Source organism: Formica exsecta, unplaced genomic scaffold, assembly GCF_003651465.1.
Source record: "Formica exsecta isolate Colony F162 unplaced genomic scaffold, ASM365146v1 scaffold133, whole genome shotgun sequence".
Classification (NCBI taxonomy): domain Eukaryota; kingdom Metazoa; phylum Arthropoda; class Insecta; order Hymenoptera; family Formicidae; genus Formica; species Formica exsecta.
Window position 1 is genome coordinate 284,316 of NW_021848663.1, and position 20,494 is coordinate 304,809.

The window sequence follows — 20,494 nt, forward strand, 5'->3', positions numbered from 1 at the left end:
TATTTTAAAATATATATAATTTCTCCATCTTTATTTTTTTTTAATATTTTCATACGCTTCATGTTAAAATAATATACATATAATAGATCACTAAATTTCTTTCGCGGTCTTTATTTTTTAAGAATATTAATATACATTATGTGTTATAATGTATATTAAAAGAAATAATAAAGTTATAAACTCTACTCACACTCCACAGTTATTTCCTCGCGTCTTTTAGGGGACCCTTTCCTCTCTTTTTATTTATTCTTTACTGTTTTTTACACTCACGTGACATTCGCGAAAACACTTAATTACGATCACGCAACACCACCGCACGGCACTCCCGACATATTATATGTTTTTAGGGCAGTTTTATTAGCGAGCCTTTCCGGTCTTTAACTCTTAGCAAATTATTTTTTTCTGTCGTGATGGCATTTTAAAGAGTTCCTACTTGCATTTTTAGCATAAAACGTAGGGACAATCATCTGAAATTTTTAATTTAATGAGCAAAAATCTAGAGCAGAGTTCTTCCGGTTTTATCATTTTACACGTATGTGTGTAGCTATTTCTAAAAAAATATTTCTGCTTAATATATTAGCAAATTTAAAATTTTCGTTCCAAGAATGTTTTAAATTTAATCAAGGTTAAACGAGATAGGAAGTGCCACGAGTCGCGTCTTGAGCCGGATTTTTCCCCCGCAATTAATTAATGATCGGTCGTCTTAATTAATTAGTCATTCGATAAGCATTGAACCCTTAGCGCCAATTAAGACTTCAGTGTTCAGGATCGAACCTAGCCGCGACGCGCAGCGCGTTTATGTCGGCACGAGAAGCTTCCTAGCTCACGATCGTGCAAGCTTAATGGGAGTAATCGATGGAGGAACCGAACGTATCTCTCTCGATAAAGTCTAATCGACAACTATAAACATCTCACGTAATCAAAATAAAAATACGAATCTGACACTGCAGCCACGAAGCGATTATAAATAAATTTATGATAAGTGAAATGCAGTGAAAAATTCACTGCAATCACACGGTGTATATATATATATAATATTTATAATATTTCAACAATTTACGTCATGATTATTTTATTTAGTCTTCATCAATATTTTTATTCAAATAGTTTCTCTATTTCTTTCTCTCAAATTCAGATCAGTTACCATACAGGGTGTCCTATTTTAATCTATTACCCCTTTTATTTCCGCAGGGTAAGATCGAATTAAAATTATGTTCAATTGTAGGGTTCAAAGGAGGCCCAATCTCATTATTCTGTACATAAAAGTATTATGATAACATTATCGAAAACTAAATGTTTTACGAGATATTTTATATTTCATATTAAAATATGTCAGATTAAGATATAAAATAACTCGAAAAATACTTAACGAAAAAATACTTTATTATAGTGTTTTAAAAAGCTCTCGAGATAAGCTACATGAATATGCAATAAAAAATGCGGCTTTCCATTTTAAAAAATTGACTTGGGCTCTACTGGACCCAACACAGACCCCCGATCCAAAATCTAATAAGATCGTCTATTGGCCCTCTTTAAATCCTACAACTTTTATCTGAACATATTTTTAATTCGACCTTACCCTGCGGAAATAAAAGAGGTGATAGATTAAAATGAGACACCCTGTATACATTTTGAAACCGCGCGAAGAGCTTAATGCCATTCCTAGCTACATTCTGTCCTCCTTCGAGACCCATTCTTTTATTCAATATTCCGGGACAATTTATATCCTCCGATCTAGTCTTCGCGATGACGGCAGCCACTTTTTATGTGCACCGGGTAGAGCGGATACGATTGGCCATAATTTCGCCATCGGCTTCGACGGCCGGTTATTTCATTCTGTCGCGGGCGTCATAAAAGAGGAACAACCACGCGCGGAGAAATACCACACGGAGATCGCCTTCCACGAAGAAAGGACGAAGATGACGTCGGAGGGAAGACCGATCCTTGGCCATTTCTCAAGGGTCCAGAAACACGCAGCTCTCGCGCGTCGCGACAAAAAGTCGCTATTTCCTGGGGGTCTCTTAATGCGCGTTCTCTCTCGACAGGTAGATGAAAAAAAGGAGGGGAAGAGGGGGGCCCAGAATTAATCGAAAGTCTCGCCGGCCCGGAAATCGCTCGCATAAGTGTATCCCGGAGACGATCGCTGTCGACGTTTTGTCATTAGCCGCGAAAAATTGATACGGGTCCGCCGCCGATTTAATTGACGTCAAATTGGAGCGCGGACGGAGGGAAGATTGGATTCGCGAGAGAGCGATTGCGCTCGTGATGGGGAGAGAGAGGGAGAGCGAGAGGGAGAGACGAGAGAAGAATGAAGCCTCGTGAATACCGGGGCTCGATTCCGGCTTCGTCTTTACGACGCCATCAAATTTCACGATGAAAGCATCCTCCGACGGAATATTAAGTACCCTTTGGTTAATAACATTCCTCCTTGTATAGTCGCGTTGATACGCGATGTTTGATTACGGCCATCTTCGTGTAACAAGATGAATTAGGGTGTCGCGTGTAACACCTGCTTCCTCGAATCTTTTATTGATACTTATTGAGCGATTTAAGAGACGTTTGATCTTGATATATTCCGAGAGAGAAACTCTCAATCTTGTCATATATCAATGCGATTATTTATATAAGCAAATCAAGTTTTAGTCGACAAATACGCAATATATTACGATGATTTATGTAACGCCCTCGCTCTCTCCATTGTACGGAGAACGTAAGCGGGCAACGTCCGCTATGACAGCGTAAACACGTTAATAGATGCATTTCAGTTTCCAGAATGAATAATCGAACCTGTTATCGCGATCCACGATAAATCCTCCAACCGACGGTTCTGTTTCGGTTGGAGGATCGCGCGTTATTCGCGGCGAAATATAACGGGAAGCGTGCGGTTTATATTCATTATATAAATGTTCATGAATGTTGGTAGAAATCACGGGAAAATAATTTGTGTTTGAGGCATGAACAACAATAACGCATAGAAAATTTCCAAGATTTTTTCAAATACAGAATAGATTCCGATTAGAATCTATCTGATGAGGGGGGGGGCCCAAAAATTTGTCCCAAATAAGTATATCGTAATATCAAAAATTTTATTTCTATTTTTTTTAAATACAGGTTTTCAATCTAAAATTGAAACAGAAAGGCACATTTTTTTTCAAAACTCGCATTTTTTTTTTTGCAGGTTAGATTATGTAAAATCGTACACTTTTATGGAAACAGATAAAAAATCTCATTATTATATTAAAACATAAAAACATTAATTTCTTTTTTTACTTTTTTGCATTTAAATCTTCGCTACAGATTAGATATAAAACCTGCAAAGCGCGACTATTAATCATAAGATAAAAAATGTTAGTATTTGTTCTTATTATTTGTTTTTATCATTTTAAAATATGATTTTATCTCTGATTTTTTGATTCCATTTGTTTAACCCAGAACGTCAACAAAAATTGAATATCGGTCAATTTCTAATTAAACTGTTATAAATTTCTGTCTCTGAGCAAAGTGTTTTAAATAATCTACTTAATTGTAATTTTTAATTGTAATGTTGAATGGAAATCGGAAAAGAATTTTGTGAAAATATCAGAGAAAGCAAATGGGATTTGCTCGGGTTTCCCGATTAGAATCGCGTCTCTCGAACAATACATTTTTGTGATTCGAATCTTATAGATATTTCCCAAACGGAAATCTATAAAAAAAAAAAAAAAAAATCTATAATAAAATCTTTTCCATGACTCTTTTAGGAAATCTGACTAGATTCCAATTAGATCCCAGAAATTTTTCCGTGCGAGTTTTATGTAAACCGAGTATATTGCAACCATTTTTTGCGACACATTTATTATTATTATACCTATTACACGTTTATGTATGCTTGCCGCGCGTTTTTATTAAAACTTTCTCATTTAATTTTTTCACACACACGCTCGTAAGGATTAACGATTACCCCGTTTCGTGTTGTTACTATCGTCGCGATTACCGCGTTTAATACCTTTCGCGAACAAATTGCTACGGAGTGTCGTAAGAACCGATGCATAAAATAGTAAACCCCTTCCCCCCCCCCACCCCAAGATCTCGTCCCGGATCAGTGCATCCGCGGTCTTTCGGCTCGAGAATCCTCAATTTGCGTGGATTAATCGCGCGCTTGAGCAACAATTAATTCCGCATCGTATGTCCGGCCGTCGAGTGACGTAAACGGATGCAACGCAAGTGTGCAAAAAGGAGCATAACGCCGGATTAACGCGGCTTAATGGAACGCACACATACATCTTCCACATACACTGTCCTAATTGTTTGAATTGGTCGAACTCGATAATCGCCGGCGACAAAACGAAATTTCGCTCCTTGAAATTTCTATCCTGCATACAACAAGAGAAACTTTAATTCGTATTTCCTTTGTGATTATTGCAGTGTGAATATAATATATTCTCGTGAAAAAGAAACGTATATCTTACAAAACATTCTTATTCTTACCAAGAAATTTAATTATCTATCTTTCGTCGTGTTATGTAATGTGATATTTAATTATTATAATTGTATCAAACTTCGCAATGGAGAAAGAGTATAGAACTGTTCGTCGAAAAGAATTGAGATATCTCCGGATAGCAATCTCATTCACACGTAATCGTATTCACACGTCTTGATGAACATGCATTAGCAACGGAGCACGCTGTATGACAAGATGCAACACATGACGTTTCTTCAGAGTCCGTGTATACATGTATCGCGAGATATTTTTAGTTCTGACGCAAGCGTTTCGCTATTACATCCCATCGCGAAATGCAATTTGCATTTTCCATCGAGGCGACGCGTGCGCGCTTCCGTTTTCACACACTCGACGTGGAAATCGACAGAAAAATTGTCGGTTGGAGCAGTCCGGAGGATTTCTCGAACCTCAATCGAGCGCGATTATCCCATCGAGATATTCAATTTGCATTATAAATAGCCAACGCGCGCGGTCGACATTACGTAACGATAATAAACGACTCGCCGCAATAACAATTATCGCCTCGATAATCGCACTCATGACTATGTGATCAAGAATTATTCGCGCGAAAATTGCTGATCGATATATGCATACATTTACCATATTTAACAGAGACAATTTTTTTCATAGATTTCATTTTCCACAGATTTTTATTGTTGTACGTATTTTATAAATTCAGATAGAAAAAAACCTATATATATATTATTTTTATAATTGTGTAGAGGCATATTTAGTTTTCATTTTTTGCCAGAAAAAAGATAGGTATCTATTAAAAATCATTGTTTTTCTTAATCTTTAAAAAATAAAAATATTTAGAAATTTTTTTCTTTTCAAAAAGATAAAAATATTTTCAAAATTTAAAAAAAAATTAGTGTTTAAAAATATATAAAAAATAAAAATACTTAAAAAAGTTCACATTCCTATTCAAAATTAAAAGATATGAGAAACCGACTTATAACTGAAAGAGAATACTCGCTATGTGTCTTCGGAAAACGTAACACGATTTCCTCATCATCTATGAATATAAATGGGGCGACAAATGATTACAGCTGCGAGTATATCATTAGAACTTGAAGGAAGGCGAAAGAATTCGCCCTTGAAGCCTGATTTTTCCTGCTAGATACACTCGGCTGACGATGTTATTACGGTTAATTGTTCGATTCGCTCTTCAACAATATGTGAAACTTATTCTTGAGTATTCTGACGTATATAAGAAACATAAGTGAGAAGAATTACGTATGTCGATCGATCTCAATTTTTTGTAAGACGCAGTTTTCGCGAGATCGTTAGTAATAATGATTCCTCGAACGTAATTATGATGACACCATCGATATATGAAAAAATGATCTCTACGTTTATTCGCGAAAATACAAGATAGAATACAAATTTATCTTCTCATCAATATATCGTTGAAAATTGAATTTAGCGCAATAATATCGGTCTGAAATTTGACCTCAATGTTCGCGGAAGCATTTGTCATTTCAATAATTCGCTGACATTAAAATAAATTATATAAAAATCAGGGTTGGCATGTTTTAAACAATGTGTTTAAAACTGCTTGATTAAAACTTGTTTAAAACAGTGAACACCGTTTTAAACATTTTTGTTTTAAACATTTTTAAACTGCTGTTTAAAACTGTTTAAAATATCGCAATTAAAATATATGATTATTTGAAAAAAAAATTGTAAAAAAAAACAAAAACAAACAAAAACTGATAGATATGTATGTTGCAAAAAAGTTGTTGTTTCAGTTTTTTAGTTTTTTATCAATATTTATGTAACATATAAATATAAAAATATAAATAATGAAATAAAAATGATAAGATGGGTATTATTTTAGCAGAATATTTATTTTTGGATATTAAATAACAATCAATACAATAAAGATTACTTAGTAGATATTGACTGACTTTACATTTTAACATTTTAAATTAATAGCACATAACTCATAGCAGGTCAGTAGTTCTAGTTAATAATATATTTAATATATAATACTTTGGTTCCTTTCCTATTCTTATTAAGTAATCTTATGCTTAACTCTCAACATAAATTATAAATAAAAGAAAAATAAAAGAACTTCAATACTTCTTTTTTATCTAAAAACTACAAACTATAAAAAAATAAACCATAACACATTGCATTTTAGCATCCATTGCAAATAATAAATAAAATAACATCAATCCTTTAACTAAAAAAAAAAGTAAACATTTAGGTACACAAAAATGAATGGTAACAATAACATATTGCAATTGCATTGCAGTCATTGCATATTACGTATATTTTTTTAATACCTACTTTTAAATTTAATAACTTAAAATAAAATTAAGAATATAGTTTTATATATATTAATAAAGAATAGTAGTTTTTTTTACTACTCAACTAAAAAAAACTCTTTTAAAAGATCAGATTATACAGACTCAGTCTCAATCTCATGTTCAGTTTGATCGACTTCACCTTTTTTGTTGAGTGCCTTCAAAATTGTTACTAATTTCGAAGCTTTTTCTACTCCTAATCTGTTTCTCAGTTTTGTGTGCACTAAACCAAAAGCTGAGAACAGCCTTTCTATGCCAGCAGAAGAAGCAATTGCTGTATGGAGTTGTATTACCAAGTCGAACGTTACAGGATTGACATTCATTTTTAGCGCAAGCCACCATGTTATCGGCTTAACATTTTTAATGGATTCCCCCCAAAAAAGATAATTTTTGAACGGAGAAGTTTTTGCTCGATAAGACATTATGTCAGACATGGCTGCAGGGTGATACAAATTGACATATTCCATTGCTTCATCTAATTGTTCTTGGCTTAATTGAAGTCCTCTAAATCGATGATCTAGCAAATTTGCTAAATAATGTGCAGGCGTCATTACCATTTTGAAACGTTGCAGAACACAATTAAGATCAGACTCCAAAAAATTGTTCTGTTGAAGTTTAAAATGGTTTATTAATTCGATCCAAATTTCTGTGGCCTCACCAATTGTACAGCAATCTCGTTGAATTTTGTCTAAAGCGACTGAAATTACTTTTAGTTTTTCCAAATAATCCGTTGCTTTGATTTTTAAATTCATATCGTTAACTTTGGATGAAATATCTGAGCTAATTGCTACCCGATTATCAGTGCAAACTTTAGACAAAATATGCCAGTTACTAATGTATGATTCCAGACAATTGGCCAAAGTATTCCATCGAACATCTTGTGGCATCACTAAAGCTTTTCCACCTGCTTCTTTATACTTAGCAGCGGCAAAATGTATGTTTCGAAAGTATTTCATAATTTTTTTAATGTGTCCTTTGATTCCTGGAATTTCAATGTCGTGCGCAAGAAGATTTAAAATATGTGCGGAGCATCCATAAGTAATAATGTCAGGCATGCCAAGTTCTTCACACATTGCCAATTGTTCTCTCATTTTACGCATGTTTGCTGCATTATCAGTCACAAAGCTTCTAACTCTGCAACCATGTTTTTGACAACTTTTGATTGAAGTTACTGCCAAATTTAGCAAGTACTCCGCGGTATGGCTATTACCTTCGGTATCAATAGTATCGCATAAATGCACAGTTTCGTCAATGATATCTGTCACTGATATACACACTATAGAATCATTGTGAATGTTACTCCATCCATCCTGAGCCATACATACATTCTTCCCATTTAAACAGTCTTTTATTTTTAGTAATTCTGAGTCAAATACTTCATTTAATAGTTCATTTGCGATTTGACGTCTTAAAGGCGGTTTATAGCCAGGATGCAACAAGTTTATTAATTTTATAAACTCTGGGTGTTCCACGTGTTTGAAGGCCGAGTTTGTGGCGTAAATAAATTTAGCTATCTGTATGTCAAATTTTTTCTTGTTTGCAATTGATGTTCTAACAATAAATGGTTCCATATCCATTGACCTCAATTTGGACTGTGTTAACATGGATATTGTAGATCTTGATGTTGATGGTAAAGTATGTGTGACTGTATCTGTCGCTGTTGCTGTAAAGAAAATATTCAAAACTGTCAGTCAAAAGAAAAGTCAAAAGTTACGCGAAAATTACTGTATAGGTAATCAATGTTCAATGCTTTAATGATACCAAATAGGAAATAGAATATGTTATGTATACTATATTGTGTATGTACTATGTACTAACTTATGCAAGACGGGGATCGAGAACGGATGCTGCTGCTATCAGAAGCGCTATCTTCATTAACATTAACTAATGTGGAGTTACACTTCTTCACATGTGTCTTCATTCTAGTGACCAATCCTACCATAATTATATCGCATTTTTTACATCTTGCTTTGACAGATCTGTTTTCTTTAATTTCAATGAAATTACACCATATTGGATCTTTCTTTCTTCCCGTCATTTTGTATTTGTTAAGAACTGAAAGAATGTGATCGAGAATGTAAGTAAAATATTGAAAATAATCAAATAGTACTTTAAATTATAGTACAAATGAAAACCTAACCTAACAATAACAACACTGCATTTGCATTATCGCCACTTACACTTACCTATTTCGTGTTGAGTTGCAGCATGTAGTATGTACTCTATGTAGACTGGTAACTAATAAATTTAAGACCAAACAGTAAAAACGATACGGTAGACTCCAAATTGAAACTCCGAATCAACCAAAAAACATGTGTGCATTTGCCCACATTTTGCACGTTCACGCCTGCATTTGTTTCGAAGCGGTTAAAGCTGGCCACACACACTTTCCGTAATCGTAAAGCCTATCGCACAATGCTATAGCAATAGCGATAAGCTTAACCGTAATCGTAACGTAAGGATTCGACCAATCGCGTTGCTTGATTCAGCAATCTATCATATACGCCGAATTAAGCGACGCGATTGGTCGAATTCTTACGTTACGATTACGGTTACGATTACGGAAAGTGTATGTTTAGGCCATAAATAGCGTTGTCAATTTTGGCAATGTTATTTACAGTTCAACGCTAGCGAAAAATTTAAATATTTACACAGATCAAAGCTATCAAGTGTTTCTTTGCTCGTTTAAAACATGTTTTTTTGGTTTAAAACATGTTTTTTTTGATCGCGACCTCTTCGTGACTCTGCATCATGAAAGCTGATTCATCTCGAAGGGGAACAATCCGGAATAATTGAAAATAGAACACATAAAATATTTAATAAATCAAATAATTTATGTACCAACTCTATGGAATCTATTATTACATTAAATCTATATTGAAATAGTACTTGTTGGTAACAGCAACCAAGATTGTATAATGATTAATTAATTACGTAATACTTCTTTTTCCTTTCTCTCGAGGCGAAACGTGATTATGCGTTTGCGCCAATTGCAGAGCAATGCTATTGACGCGCATGTTTCGAGCCGCGAGCTTGAAGATAGGCAACGAACAATAATCCGACAAAGAATAATGGATAGCAATGAGGTATTGTCCCGTGTCGCTTTCAACGAGTCCAATTAAAGCGCGTCCTTCCGTCGGCTTAAAGTCAGAGACGCGGTGGAGTTTTTTCACCGGCAACGAGTGGGATGGAGAATTGTGTAACCCTAGGTTTCAATAATAAAAGTCTCGTTACGTTTTGCGTTTACGCTCGCTATAAATTATCACGTTTCCCGTCCGAATGTTTTTTTTTGTCCGATAGCGATTGCGCGTCGCGGAATAATTAAAGCATAACGAATTGACAATGTGGTAAAATTCGTATTGATTTTCCCGCGACCTTTTCTGTTCCCAACAATATATCATATTTACCGATATTATATTAGGTCTACCGGAAAGTTCTGTCCGTTTTTGGAATAAAACAAAATACAAATTTTTATTACCGTCAATAAATTTTATTAAATAATGTAATTGCCATTATTATTAATGATTTCTTGCCAGCGTGAGGGCAATTTGTATATCCCATTTTCGAAAAATGTTTTATCTTTTGATGCGAACCAGTGCTTGTTTGATATCTTGTTCCTTTTTGAATTTTTTGCCCCTCAAAAAATTTTGTAAGGACAAAAACAAGTGATAGTCGGTGGGTGCTAAGTCCGGGGAATATGGTGGATGCGACAGAATTTCCCAGCCTAGTTCTGCACTTTTTTGACGAGTCCCCAAAGCAGCATGTGGCCTGGCATTATCATGATGCAGTATGATGTTCTTCCTATTGTACATCGCCGGCCTCTTTTCTTGGACTGCTGTATTTAAATTATCCAGTTGCTGACAATACTTCTCCGAATAATGGCAATTACATTATTTAATAAAGTTTATTGACGGTAATAAAAATTTGTATTTTGTTTTATTCCAAAAACGGACTGAACTTTCCGGTAGACCTAATAAATAACAAAAACATGTTACTTTAAATTTCTTTGTGTTATATTAGACTGATTCATAGAACAATAATTCGATTGAAAGTTTCAGTCCATAATCCATCTTGCCAAATGTTTTCTATTAAAAATAAACGACAGTTATTTACTAATATCAACAAAGAAAAAGAAGCCTTTTATATCAAATGTTTCAGATATTTTTCCAAGAGATAATCTGAGAAATGTCAACAAAGCTACTTTACTACTTCACAATCAAGATTGTATTTATCTTGATGCTATTTCACAAATACGAAGCCTCTAAGTTTACAACAAACTTAAAGTATAATTTAAAATTTAAAATAACACTCTTATCTCTCTGTTAACATTTTCAGCTTCTCTGTAAGACACGAGAAACGACATATTAACGCAAGGTATTTTGATTTCGATTTAGAGCGAAAGATCAGAATAGATATTACAAAGAAAATAATTTATTAATAACAAGAGGGAAAATTCTCTCTCTTCTCTAAATTCATTCTATATCTAAATTTATTTTACGCTGTTTTTCCGTACTTGAGTAAAAAAATCTACGTCGATAATATATAGTCTTTTTATTAATAGTCAAAAGTTGTTTAAGGCCATCACACACAAAATTCCGTAAGGACGTAAGACCAATCCCAATCGAGTATTTGGCTCTCCGTAACCCCTCCACTTTTACGGAAAGCCCAATACTCGATTGGGATTGGTCTTACGTCCTTACGGAATTTTGTGTGTGATGGCCTTTATATAAACAAAAAAAAAAAAGACGAGATATAGGATATAAGTTTAAAACTTGCCTCGGGGATATATAGGGTGTCCTAAGCCGAGACAGATGTTTTGCCGCGCGCATGTACGTTGCGCGAATTAATCCGATACGTCCGCTCCCGCCGAGTTCCGATTAAAACGAGCGCCAAGAATGAACGGCCGTCACGCTAAAGCATATCTCGCGATGTGCCCTTCGTGCGAGATACGAGATACATTTTTTTTTCTCGGGAGTCCGCACGCCAGATGCACGAGGTGGCGTTGTAAATTTCCCTCAGCACCCGTTTGCGCAATTACACCCGTTAAGTTCTTCTCACATAAATTCCTCTAATCCGGATTTCCTTTGCCTTCGCAGACGTGAGTATTCGCTTGTTAAGAATAAGATTTGCACTTTCCGTCTATACGATTTTATAAGCTATTTAGAGAAATTATTACACAATACAGTTTGCAAAGCTTCAATTAAATAACCGTATATAAAAGATTTTATTTTTTATTCGAGAGGAAAAAATATTATAGTCCCATTTTATTTTTCTTCCCCCAAAAAATTCCTTTATAAAGATTATTTTACAAATTTCGAATTGATTAATAATAGCACTTATCTCGCATATTTCTATATCACTCAAATAAAATACACAATGTTGCTGGCAACCTTTTTATTTATAAACCGGTCCTCTAAAGACATATCATGAGAGGATCATAGTAGAATTTTGGATCGCGCGACATTTACGATGCAAGACGAAATCTCCGTCTCCGGGATGGGAATAGTAATATTCTACGAGACAGATATCGGTCTGACAGCTTGTACGTTATCGCGGTGTAGACAAATCTTCCACGATAACGAGCGGACCGAGAGCGAGGCGTTATACGGCGAAATCCGAAAATGCCCGCCGTAACCATGCTGGTCACGTAGTTATCGGTCGCTATCAGAGAAAAACGGGTTCTTCGAATCGCTCAAGATCCTTCTCATTTTTTTCCCCCACGAGAAAACGACTCCTGCTTCGCGACCGCTCAACGACCCGGGCGTGACCTCGTCTAGGTCTTCAACGCGTGGAAAGCGCGTCCTCGGATAGCTCGCTTCTCTACGGGATGGGATGCGACACGTAAAACGCGGTGACGTTCAGGATCGTACGTGCTTGGCGGCGACGTAACAACAAAGTGAGCAAGGTTGTGAGAACGGGTCTCAATTTCTTCGTTACTTCTCTCAAGCGTTACGAAATGAGCGACATGTCTTCTTGTTAGATACACCTGTGTAATTTTATTATCAAGAATTAATTTATATTTTTCCATATATATATATATATATTTTTTAAAATAAATTAATAAAGAATTTTCTTCGAAAATCATGCAAAAAATATAAATATACAAAAGCAAGAGAGATAAAGAGAATTTGTAAACAGTGTATACTTATTTCTAACGTCGATATGAAATACTGACGCGAAATACTCGTGACATTTCGCGAAAAGGCCAGGTGCGAGCTTCAGCTAGGATCTCCGAGGAATTTGACCTCACGGGGTCAATACGTAACCCGTCGTGCGAGCCCCAAAATTGCTGCGGAGGCCGCGCTTGATCAAGATCCGCCGTTAATCCATCCCGGGGTTAAGGAACACCACCGATCTTCGTTTTGCCTCGTCTCCGCTCAATTAAATTCTACTTCAGGGAGATTATTTCATAAATCACATCCTGCCCCGCGAGAACAACGCACGTGCAGACGTCCTCCTACCAGCTTTCTCACCCACTTGTTCCTTTGCCACATAATAATTTGCCCACTATTATTTGAAGGACGAGGCAAAGGCAAGATCATTAGGGTGCGTTTACTCTTCATAGTTAATTTAATAGTGCGGATACTCATTTCTTGATATAAATTAGATATCTACGAGCTTCAACGAGTTTTTTATAATAGAAAAAAGATCTTATATTTTTATTTTGCGATTATTTCATAAAAAAATTTAAGTAGAACTGCACAAAAGGTAACACATCACCGATTTTATCGCCATTTAAATATGTGTAGAGGAGGTTCTTCTGAGTAATACCCCGCAAGAAAGAAGTGGGGTACGACATTGATTTAGAAGATATAACAAATTGAAGTTTGACATTAAAGTTTTGTGTGTGCTGTAATAATCTGTTATTTTTTAATTGAAAAAGACTGTTTACAACATTTACACGTGAGCGGGGGAGGGGCTTTGCCCCTCCTCCTGCAACCCTACCTCGAAAAAATTCTAACCTAACCCAAACCTATTTTCAGTTTTAAAAGTAAAGTTGGGTTGGGTTAGGTTAGAATTTTTTCGGGATGAGGATGCAGGGGAAGGGGTAGAGCCCCTCCCACGCATTCAATAAATAATATTTTTCAAGACAAGACTCAGAAATTCGTGTAGTCGCATGTTGAAAGCTGTTAACGAACTGCGAGAAATAGGTGAAACCGATTATTGATAAAATATCCATGTCCGTGTACTTATCCCGTATGTAAACAAAATGTAAATAAAAACTTTTTCTATGTCTACTCTACAACGTACAGAAACTTCATTTTTCCTAATGTTGCTTTATAATACCTGAGAAAAAGCAATAAAACTGTGAAACTTCAATTTATTATATCTCCTAAACCAATGCTGTCCCCCACTTCTTTCTTGCGGGGAATTACTCAGAAGAACTTCCTCTACAACATATTTACGTGGCGATAAAATCAATGATGTGTTACCTTTTATGCAGTTTTACCGTAATATCTTTACTTGTTCATATCATCGCATCATCATAGAACTTTAGAATTGGAGCTTAGCTCGTCACGATTGAGAAAAAATGAACGAAGAAACGCAAACTCGCGAAAAGCTAGTCATCAGTACGGCAGAAAAAAAAGAAACTCGTCCGTGTCGGACGAGATTTTCGCGTTATTTAATTCGCGTGGAAATTTCGCGGTGCCAGTTTCGCCCTAACGTCATGACGGCGGCGGCATTACGGTATCCGAGTACGGTATCCTACGTAACAATTTAATAGCACAGTATCTCCCATCCGACACCACCTGGCGGTCAGGTATGCCACATCAAACTCTTTATTAGGCCCGATTGAACGTTACCGCGGCCCCGCTCGCATGAAATCGGCGGCAGAGCGTTCACTTCTCGCCCCATCTTTAAGTGCGTATACACCAAAGTCTTGATTGCACCGATCTTGATTAATTCAGCTCGATGTTTTCGTTTCTTGTAGTATATGATTAGTGATAAATATATTAATCGACAATTTTTGTAAAATGAATTATAATACGTAATTGTAATCAAGTTGAGAAAAAGTTTTTTAAATAAAGAGGTAATTTTTTATAAATATATTTATTTTTGTTAATTAAATTTTTCTAAAATTTTTTCAGAGTTGATATACAGTTACGCATTTTTATTCTACAAAAATTGTTGATTAATATATTTATCACATGCCACTTTATTAATAACAACTTTTTACTCGCGCGACTTTAAAAATCTGTGATAAAACGAAAATGAATATATCGTGCTGTGTAAGTCTCGAGAAAAGTCGGAAATGTCGATACGCCGATAAAGCCTCTTTTCGCCATCGACGATAAGAAGCGATTTAAAAGTACACGGAGCGTCTTTATACAACCCCTATCGAGCTAGCCCCCCCACCTTGCAAAAATAAAAAAACAGATAGCGCACAATTATGAGCTATTTATGAGCTTTCATATCCCGCAAATTAAAAATTTTGAGCTCGTTGCACTGCGCAGGAATTTAATACTTTTGGTGGGGGGGCTGAGTCGATATCGACTCAGCCCCCCCACCAAAAGTATTAAATTCCTGCGCAGTGCAACGAGCTCAAAATTTTTAATTTGCGGGATATGAAAGCTCATAAATAGCTCATAATTGTGCGCTATCTGTTTTTTTATTTTTGCAAGGTGGGGGGGCTAGCTCGATAGGGGTTTTATACACGCACGCTCGCACTCTTGCGTACACGCGCAAGTAGTCCGGCGTCGTCGAACCGAGATATATAATTCAATATAATGTACAGACCAGTGACATTATCTGGTCCGGTGCAGTCAGCTCGGACTCGGGCTTCTCGATTAATCTCGACCCAATCTCAACAAAGCGCGGATTTATGGTCTTCTCGAAGGGCAGAAAGGCCTTAAGTCCCTCACCGAAACCTGTTTTTTGGCGAGCTCGTTTCTTTTCCGCGGTAAATTTCTCTCTTTTTTTCCCCCTTTTCCTTTCTCCTCCTCGCTCCTGAGATTCTGTTATACTTTTTTATTTTTTTTTTTGGCCGATCCTCGGATCCCGGAGACCGGAACTCATGCCACCGCATGTCTGCGAATCAGCCGGCGGGATCTTCCATCTTTTGATCTTCCAGCGCGTTTTGATTCCCGTATTTCTACCTTTGGTAGCTTCCGAGAAGCCATCTCATTATTACGTCGTGCCATTACCCTTCGTGATATCAGAAAGCTTCTCGAAACACACGCAAGATATTCCGACTACCTTTCTTCTTACACTCTAAAAAATTTTCTAAAAATTCAGACACATTTTTATCTGAATTTTCAGATCCAGAATCTAATGATTAAGACAGATTGTCAGAAGAGTATGTCTACAAAAAAAGTCGCAGACACTCTGTCCGAAGTTTCTGTCAATTTTTTTTTACGGTATATATCTTTACTTTCGAAAAAATTCTCCAGAGATAGAAACAATTTTATCTGTAAGACGCTCAACTTTCTCTCCGATACAATACTTCCTCAATCTTGCCGCGTCTTTCCTCGTACACCTTCGCGATTACACGTCGGAGCAAAACGGAGGCAATTTTTGACGTGGCGAAACGCCGAATTAGGGACAAATCAATAATGGGCCGTGGGATCGAACCGATGAATCCTCGTTGCACCGCGTCTCCTCGCATATACCGGCGACCGTGTTCAATTGGTAATTGCGACGAGGAGACCAACGATACCTTCGACACGTCCTCCTACGTCGAGATGCGTCTCTTTCTTTCTCCGAATGCGACGATGTTTTTCGAGAAGCTCGGCGTTCTTACTCCTTTGTTGCGGACCCGCAACCCCCCTCCCCCATCCCCCCCTCGTTTTACATATGCAGATCCCCGATTGCTCGTAGAATCGATTATCCGCGCCTTCAATCGTGACCGTGCACGTTCACGCGATGCACGCGCGCAACCCGGACAAATAAGAGATTTCTCGGTCGAGCTGCGATCATTAAGATGCATCAACGGCGGTTGTTCTGTACTCAACGAGAGTGGTTAATAAGGCCCTGTATTTTCTTAAGCGAAATTTCAAGCTTTATTCGAGAATGGAATCTCGATTCAAGTCTTACTTATCGAGAGACGCTTCGTATTAAAAATACTCGAAAAAAAATGCTCGATTCGTCGAGTGAATGTCGCGTTAATACCTACAAGTCGAATAATGTTCTCCGAGGAACACTGACGTATGGAGATAATTAGAAAGTCCGGTTCCTCGAGTATCTCGAGAGGGCAGCATTCCACTGATAATCACATAGCAGTATCTTTAATATCCAACGGTCAATTTAAAAAAAAAAAAAAAAAATGTCCCCGAATTCCGATCGAAATGCTTACTTCGCTGTCAACTCAATCGCTTTCAAAGCGCGATAAAGATGTGAACGTCGACTAAGTTAAGAGTGTCGTTCTCGACTTACTTGTAAGATCCATGAATATTCTTGCAGGTACCGTGTCTGCACGGGTCCCTGTCACACTCGTCGATGTCGTCCGTGCAATTCGGTCCCGTGAAGCCAGGTGCGCATGTGCACTTGTAGCCGTTCTCAAGTGAGCGACACTCGGCCCCGTTTCGACAGGGCGACGAGGCACAGTAATCCTGTCGTTCGCAGTGCTCGCCTGAAAAAAGAAAAAGGGACAACGTTGTTCAACCTCTTGTACCGACACGCATTATTATGCGCGACCGAAAAAACCGCATGCACAACAAATTAATATATTGAGAACTTGTATTGCGATACAGTTTGAAGATACAAACTCCTCTCTTCGAATGACTTAATCTTCATTTCGTTTTAAACAAATTTTATTTTAATAAGATTTGAAGTGTTTTATAGATATATGAAAATATTAATTAAGGAAAGGCTAAAAAAATTTAGAAAAATGTTTTTTATATTATTATTAAAAATATATGACTCTAAGGTAATTAAAATATCTAAAATATTAAAATGTCGAAAGAATATTTTAAATTTTCTATTTCAATTCTTTCACACAATTAATCTTCACGTTGCTATTATATTGTAAACTTGAAAAAAACCGACTGTTGAGAATTTATATAAAATAACAATAATGTCAATCACAATTTGACTATAATAGCAAATAAAAAAATAAATAGACATTTGACAAGTTAAATTTTAATAGATATTTAATAAGTATCTAGAATAAAATCAGAAAATAAAATTTTTAATTGTAATTTTAGATACTTTTTAATTTTAGATATTTTTTTCACTTTTTAGACACTTTTAAATTTAATTCGGTGCTTTATAAATATCGTGTCATAGGATAATGGAACTAGATGTAGATCAGGCACTAAATTAGTGTATATAATTTATTTTTTGAAATAACCATCACCAAATTCTTGACCTTTATTTAATCTTTAGTAATTGCAATTTATTCTTTCCTTCTTTGGTAAAACGTACGCTTATATTGACAAGTAATCAAATGTAGGATTTGAGAAAACATAGGCGCGCAAGAAGTTAAAATAAAAATTTATAGATGAAGATTCCAGCGAAGATAAGAATAAATTAACTCGGCATTTCTTGCCGGCTAGCAAGTAGAGACGTCCCTTAAAATGGCGATAATGTCGGACGCATGTATCTAAGAAGTGAGCGTCCCTCTTTCTCCCTCGCTCTCGCGAGCCACTGATTAGCGGAACTAATTACCAGAGTCGCTACTTGTTCCCTACGTGGTCGAGATGTCTTTGCTTCTGCGATCTGCCCGCTACGACTCACGAGCGGTGCTCATTGCTCGTATATAATACGTATTTTGAGTACATTTTAAAGAGAGAGAGAGAGAGAGAGAGATATCAATAATTTTAATTCTTGATCCGTTTGTTAAACAAGTGTCAAATTTTATACAAAGTCAAAATCATAAAAAGGCAAATTCTATGCACATTTATAAACAATATACATTCGTATTTCAAGTTTTCTTCGCAAACAGAATCTCTAGAAAATTCACATTTTTAATTTGATCCTGTATCAACCTAATAAAAATAATTAAATAAAAAATAATTAATATTGATGCATAAAATCAACTTATTACTACTTATTATTTCAATCTCAATAAATTGCCTCTTCCTTTAACTTTTAAAATTTATATTTTTCTTATGCAAATGTTTTTCCATAAAATATAATACATTTAAAAAACGGATATGCTTCGATAAAATAAATTTTCATTTACAGATTTATTAGCAATTTCCTCAATTTTGTCCTTGTTAATTTTAAAAATAATATATAGTTAATTATTTATAAATATCACGTTGAATTTGATCTCAGCAAGAATGCTGTAAAAATTTAGAAATTTCTTCGGAGTCACTAATTTCAGTGGTTCATGAATGCTTTATGGATTACAAAGAATTCACTGAACGTGCAGGAAACTGAGCACCGCTCGTCCAAAGATACCGCCGCAGAGAAATACCGCATTCTCCGCCAATTATCCTACGGGTACACACTTGCCTTTCCTTCCTCCTCCTTTCTCTCTCTCTCCTTTTCTTTTGAAAGTCCTCGTGTTTCTAGATTTATTTGTCGAGCACGTGCTTTGGTACTCAAGCGCGAGAAACGGTCGTAAAAGATGTAATCGTAGAGAGCTTAGCGTAGATCGACTTCCGCGATTTTATATTGAAATAAATAATCGATTATCTGTGTCATAAAAAAATAACGCGAATATTCGACGCATAATATCTGTTCATAAGCGCGAGCATGCAAATTTACAGTTACAGCTCGGTCTCGCCATTTCTTTACGAGGTGCAACACAATGCGAATTGAGGAGGGAGGTAAATTGCAACACGTTTTATCGTCCCGTCTATCTATTAACCTTGCTATTCAACCCACGCCAATCGATAAGCATATTTAAGTATTCGATGATTAATGCGCAACCTATTCATTGTCAAGCTTACGCAATTGTGCCCCCTTAAGGATCCGCATAGTTTTCCATTCACACCTTTGACAATCATTATTAACAGTTGATTCTGATTGTCTTATCGATCCAATCACTTGTAATACACACGCAAGTATTAATTCTCCAAGTAATTTAGTTATTCTCTAGTATTCTAGTGACAAAAATAACTCAACAGAAATTTTATTATATTCTAAAAAAATGGAAGAATTATTTCTCTTTTATTTATAACAAAAATTATATTTACTGACCTGTATATCCGGTGCTGCACGTGCACACATACTCGTGCAACGACTTGAGATTGCACGTGGCACCGTTGAGGCAGGGCGAGGAGTCGCAGGCATTTTCGATAGGAATTTCGCACAGGCTGGCGGTAAAGCCCACGGGACAGGAACACGCGAAGGATGGTGTACCACCCCCGATGCTCTCGCGCACCCTGCACGAACCGCCGTTCTGGCAACGCGATCCCGTGTAGCACGGATTCAAGTGTTGACAGTATTCCCCCACGTATTTCGATGTGCAACTGAAACAAAATTTACGATCGTGTGAATTCAAAGATCCATTAAATAAGGCAACTGCACGATTTTATATATAATTTTTTTTATATACATTATATATTAGATTTTATATATACATATATTATAATATATAATTTAACTTATTAATTTTACTGCTCTTCAGAAATTCAGAAATTTTATATCAACTTTCAAAATTTACATATTTTTTTTATATGAAAATGTTTTTCCGATTTTTAAATGTTTTTATTACATTTAAAGATCGGATATGCTTTAATAAAATAAATTTTCATTAATTTACAGATTTATTGCAATTTAGTCCTTATTAATTTTAAAAATAATATATAGT

At 35.9% G+C, this 20,494-nt stretch overlaps 2 protein-coding genes across 4 annotated transcripts in view; both read right to left on the reverse strand.

Annotated features, from left to right (window-relative positions):
* LOC115245870 (neurogenic locus Notch protein-like) overlaps positions 1-20,205 on the reverse strand; it is a gene marked incomplete at its 5' end in the record, with an annotated part of 35,467 nt that extends 15,262 nt beyond the window's left edge. Inside the window, 2 exons of the mRNA XM_029824363.1 lie at positions 17,167-17,362; positions 19,882-20,205. Of these exons, the coding sequence (XP_029680223.1) occupies positions 17,167-17,362; positions 19,882-20,205 (520 nt within the window). The remainder of the gene's footprint in view (positions 1-17,166; positions 17,363-19,881) is intronic.
* Positions 6,314-9,190, reverse strand: LOC115245857. Of its 3 annotated transcripts, none has more exons than XM_029824348.1 (3): positions 8,979-9,190; positions 8,611-8,847; positions 6,314-8,455 (listed from the first exon to the last, which is right to left on the reverse strand). In XM_029824348.1, exons 2-3 carry the CDS (start codon positions 8,828-8,830, stop codon positions 6,888-6,890), a joined length of 1,788 nt encoding a protein of 595 aa, XP_029680208.1. In that variant the 5' UTR covers positions 8,831-8,847; positions 8,979-9,190; the 3' UTR covers positions 6,314-6,887. The 3 variants fall into 3 exon arrangements, with proteins under 3 accessions (XP_029680208.1, XP_029680209.1, XP_029680210.1); XM_029824349.1 differs by having other exon boundaries at positions 8,973-9,190; XM_029824350.1 differs by having other exon boundaries at positions 8,933-8,992.
* Positions 20,206-20,494: the final 289 nt, after the last annotated feature.

Bases quoted from the DNA above. Each gene is read 5' to 3' on its own strand.
- LOC115245857 (XM_029824348.1), bottom strand. From the start codon at position 8,830: ATGACGGGAAGAAAGAAAGATCCAATATGGTGTAATTTCATTGAAATT. The intron at 8,456-8,610 runs GTTAGTACATAG...TTTTCTTTACAG, and splicing joins TCGATCCCCGTCTTGCATAA to CAACAGCGACAGATACAGTC.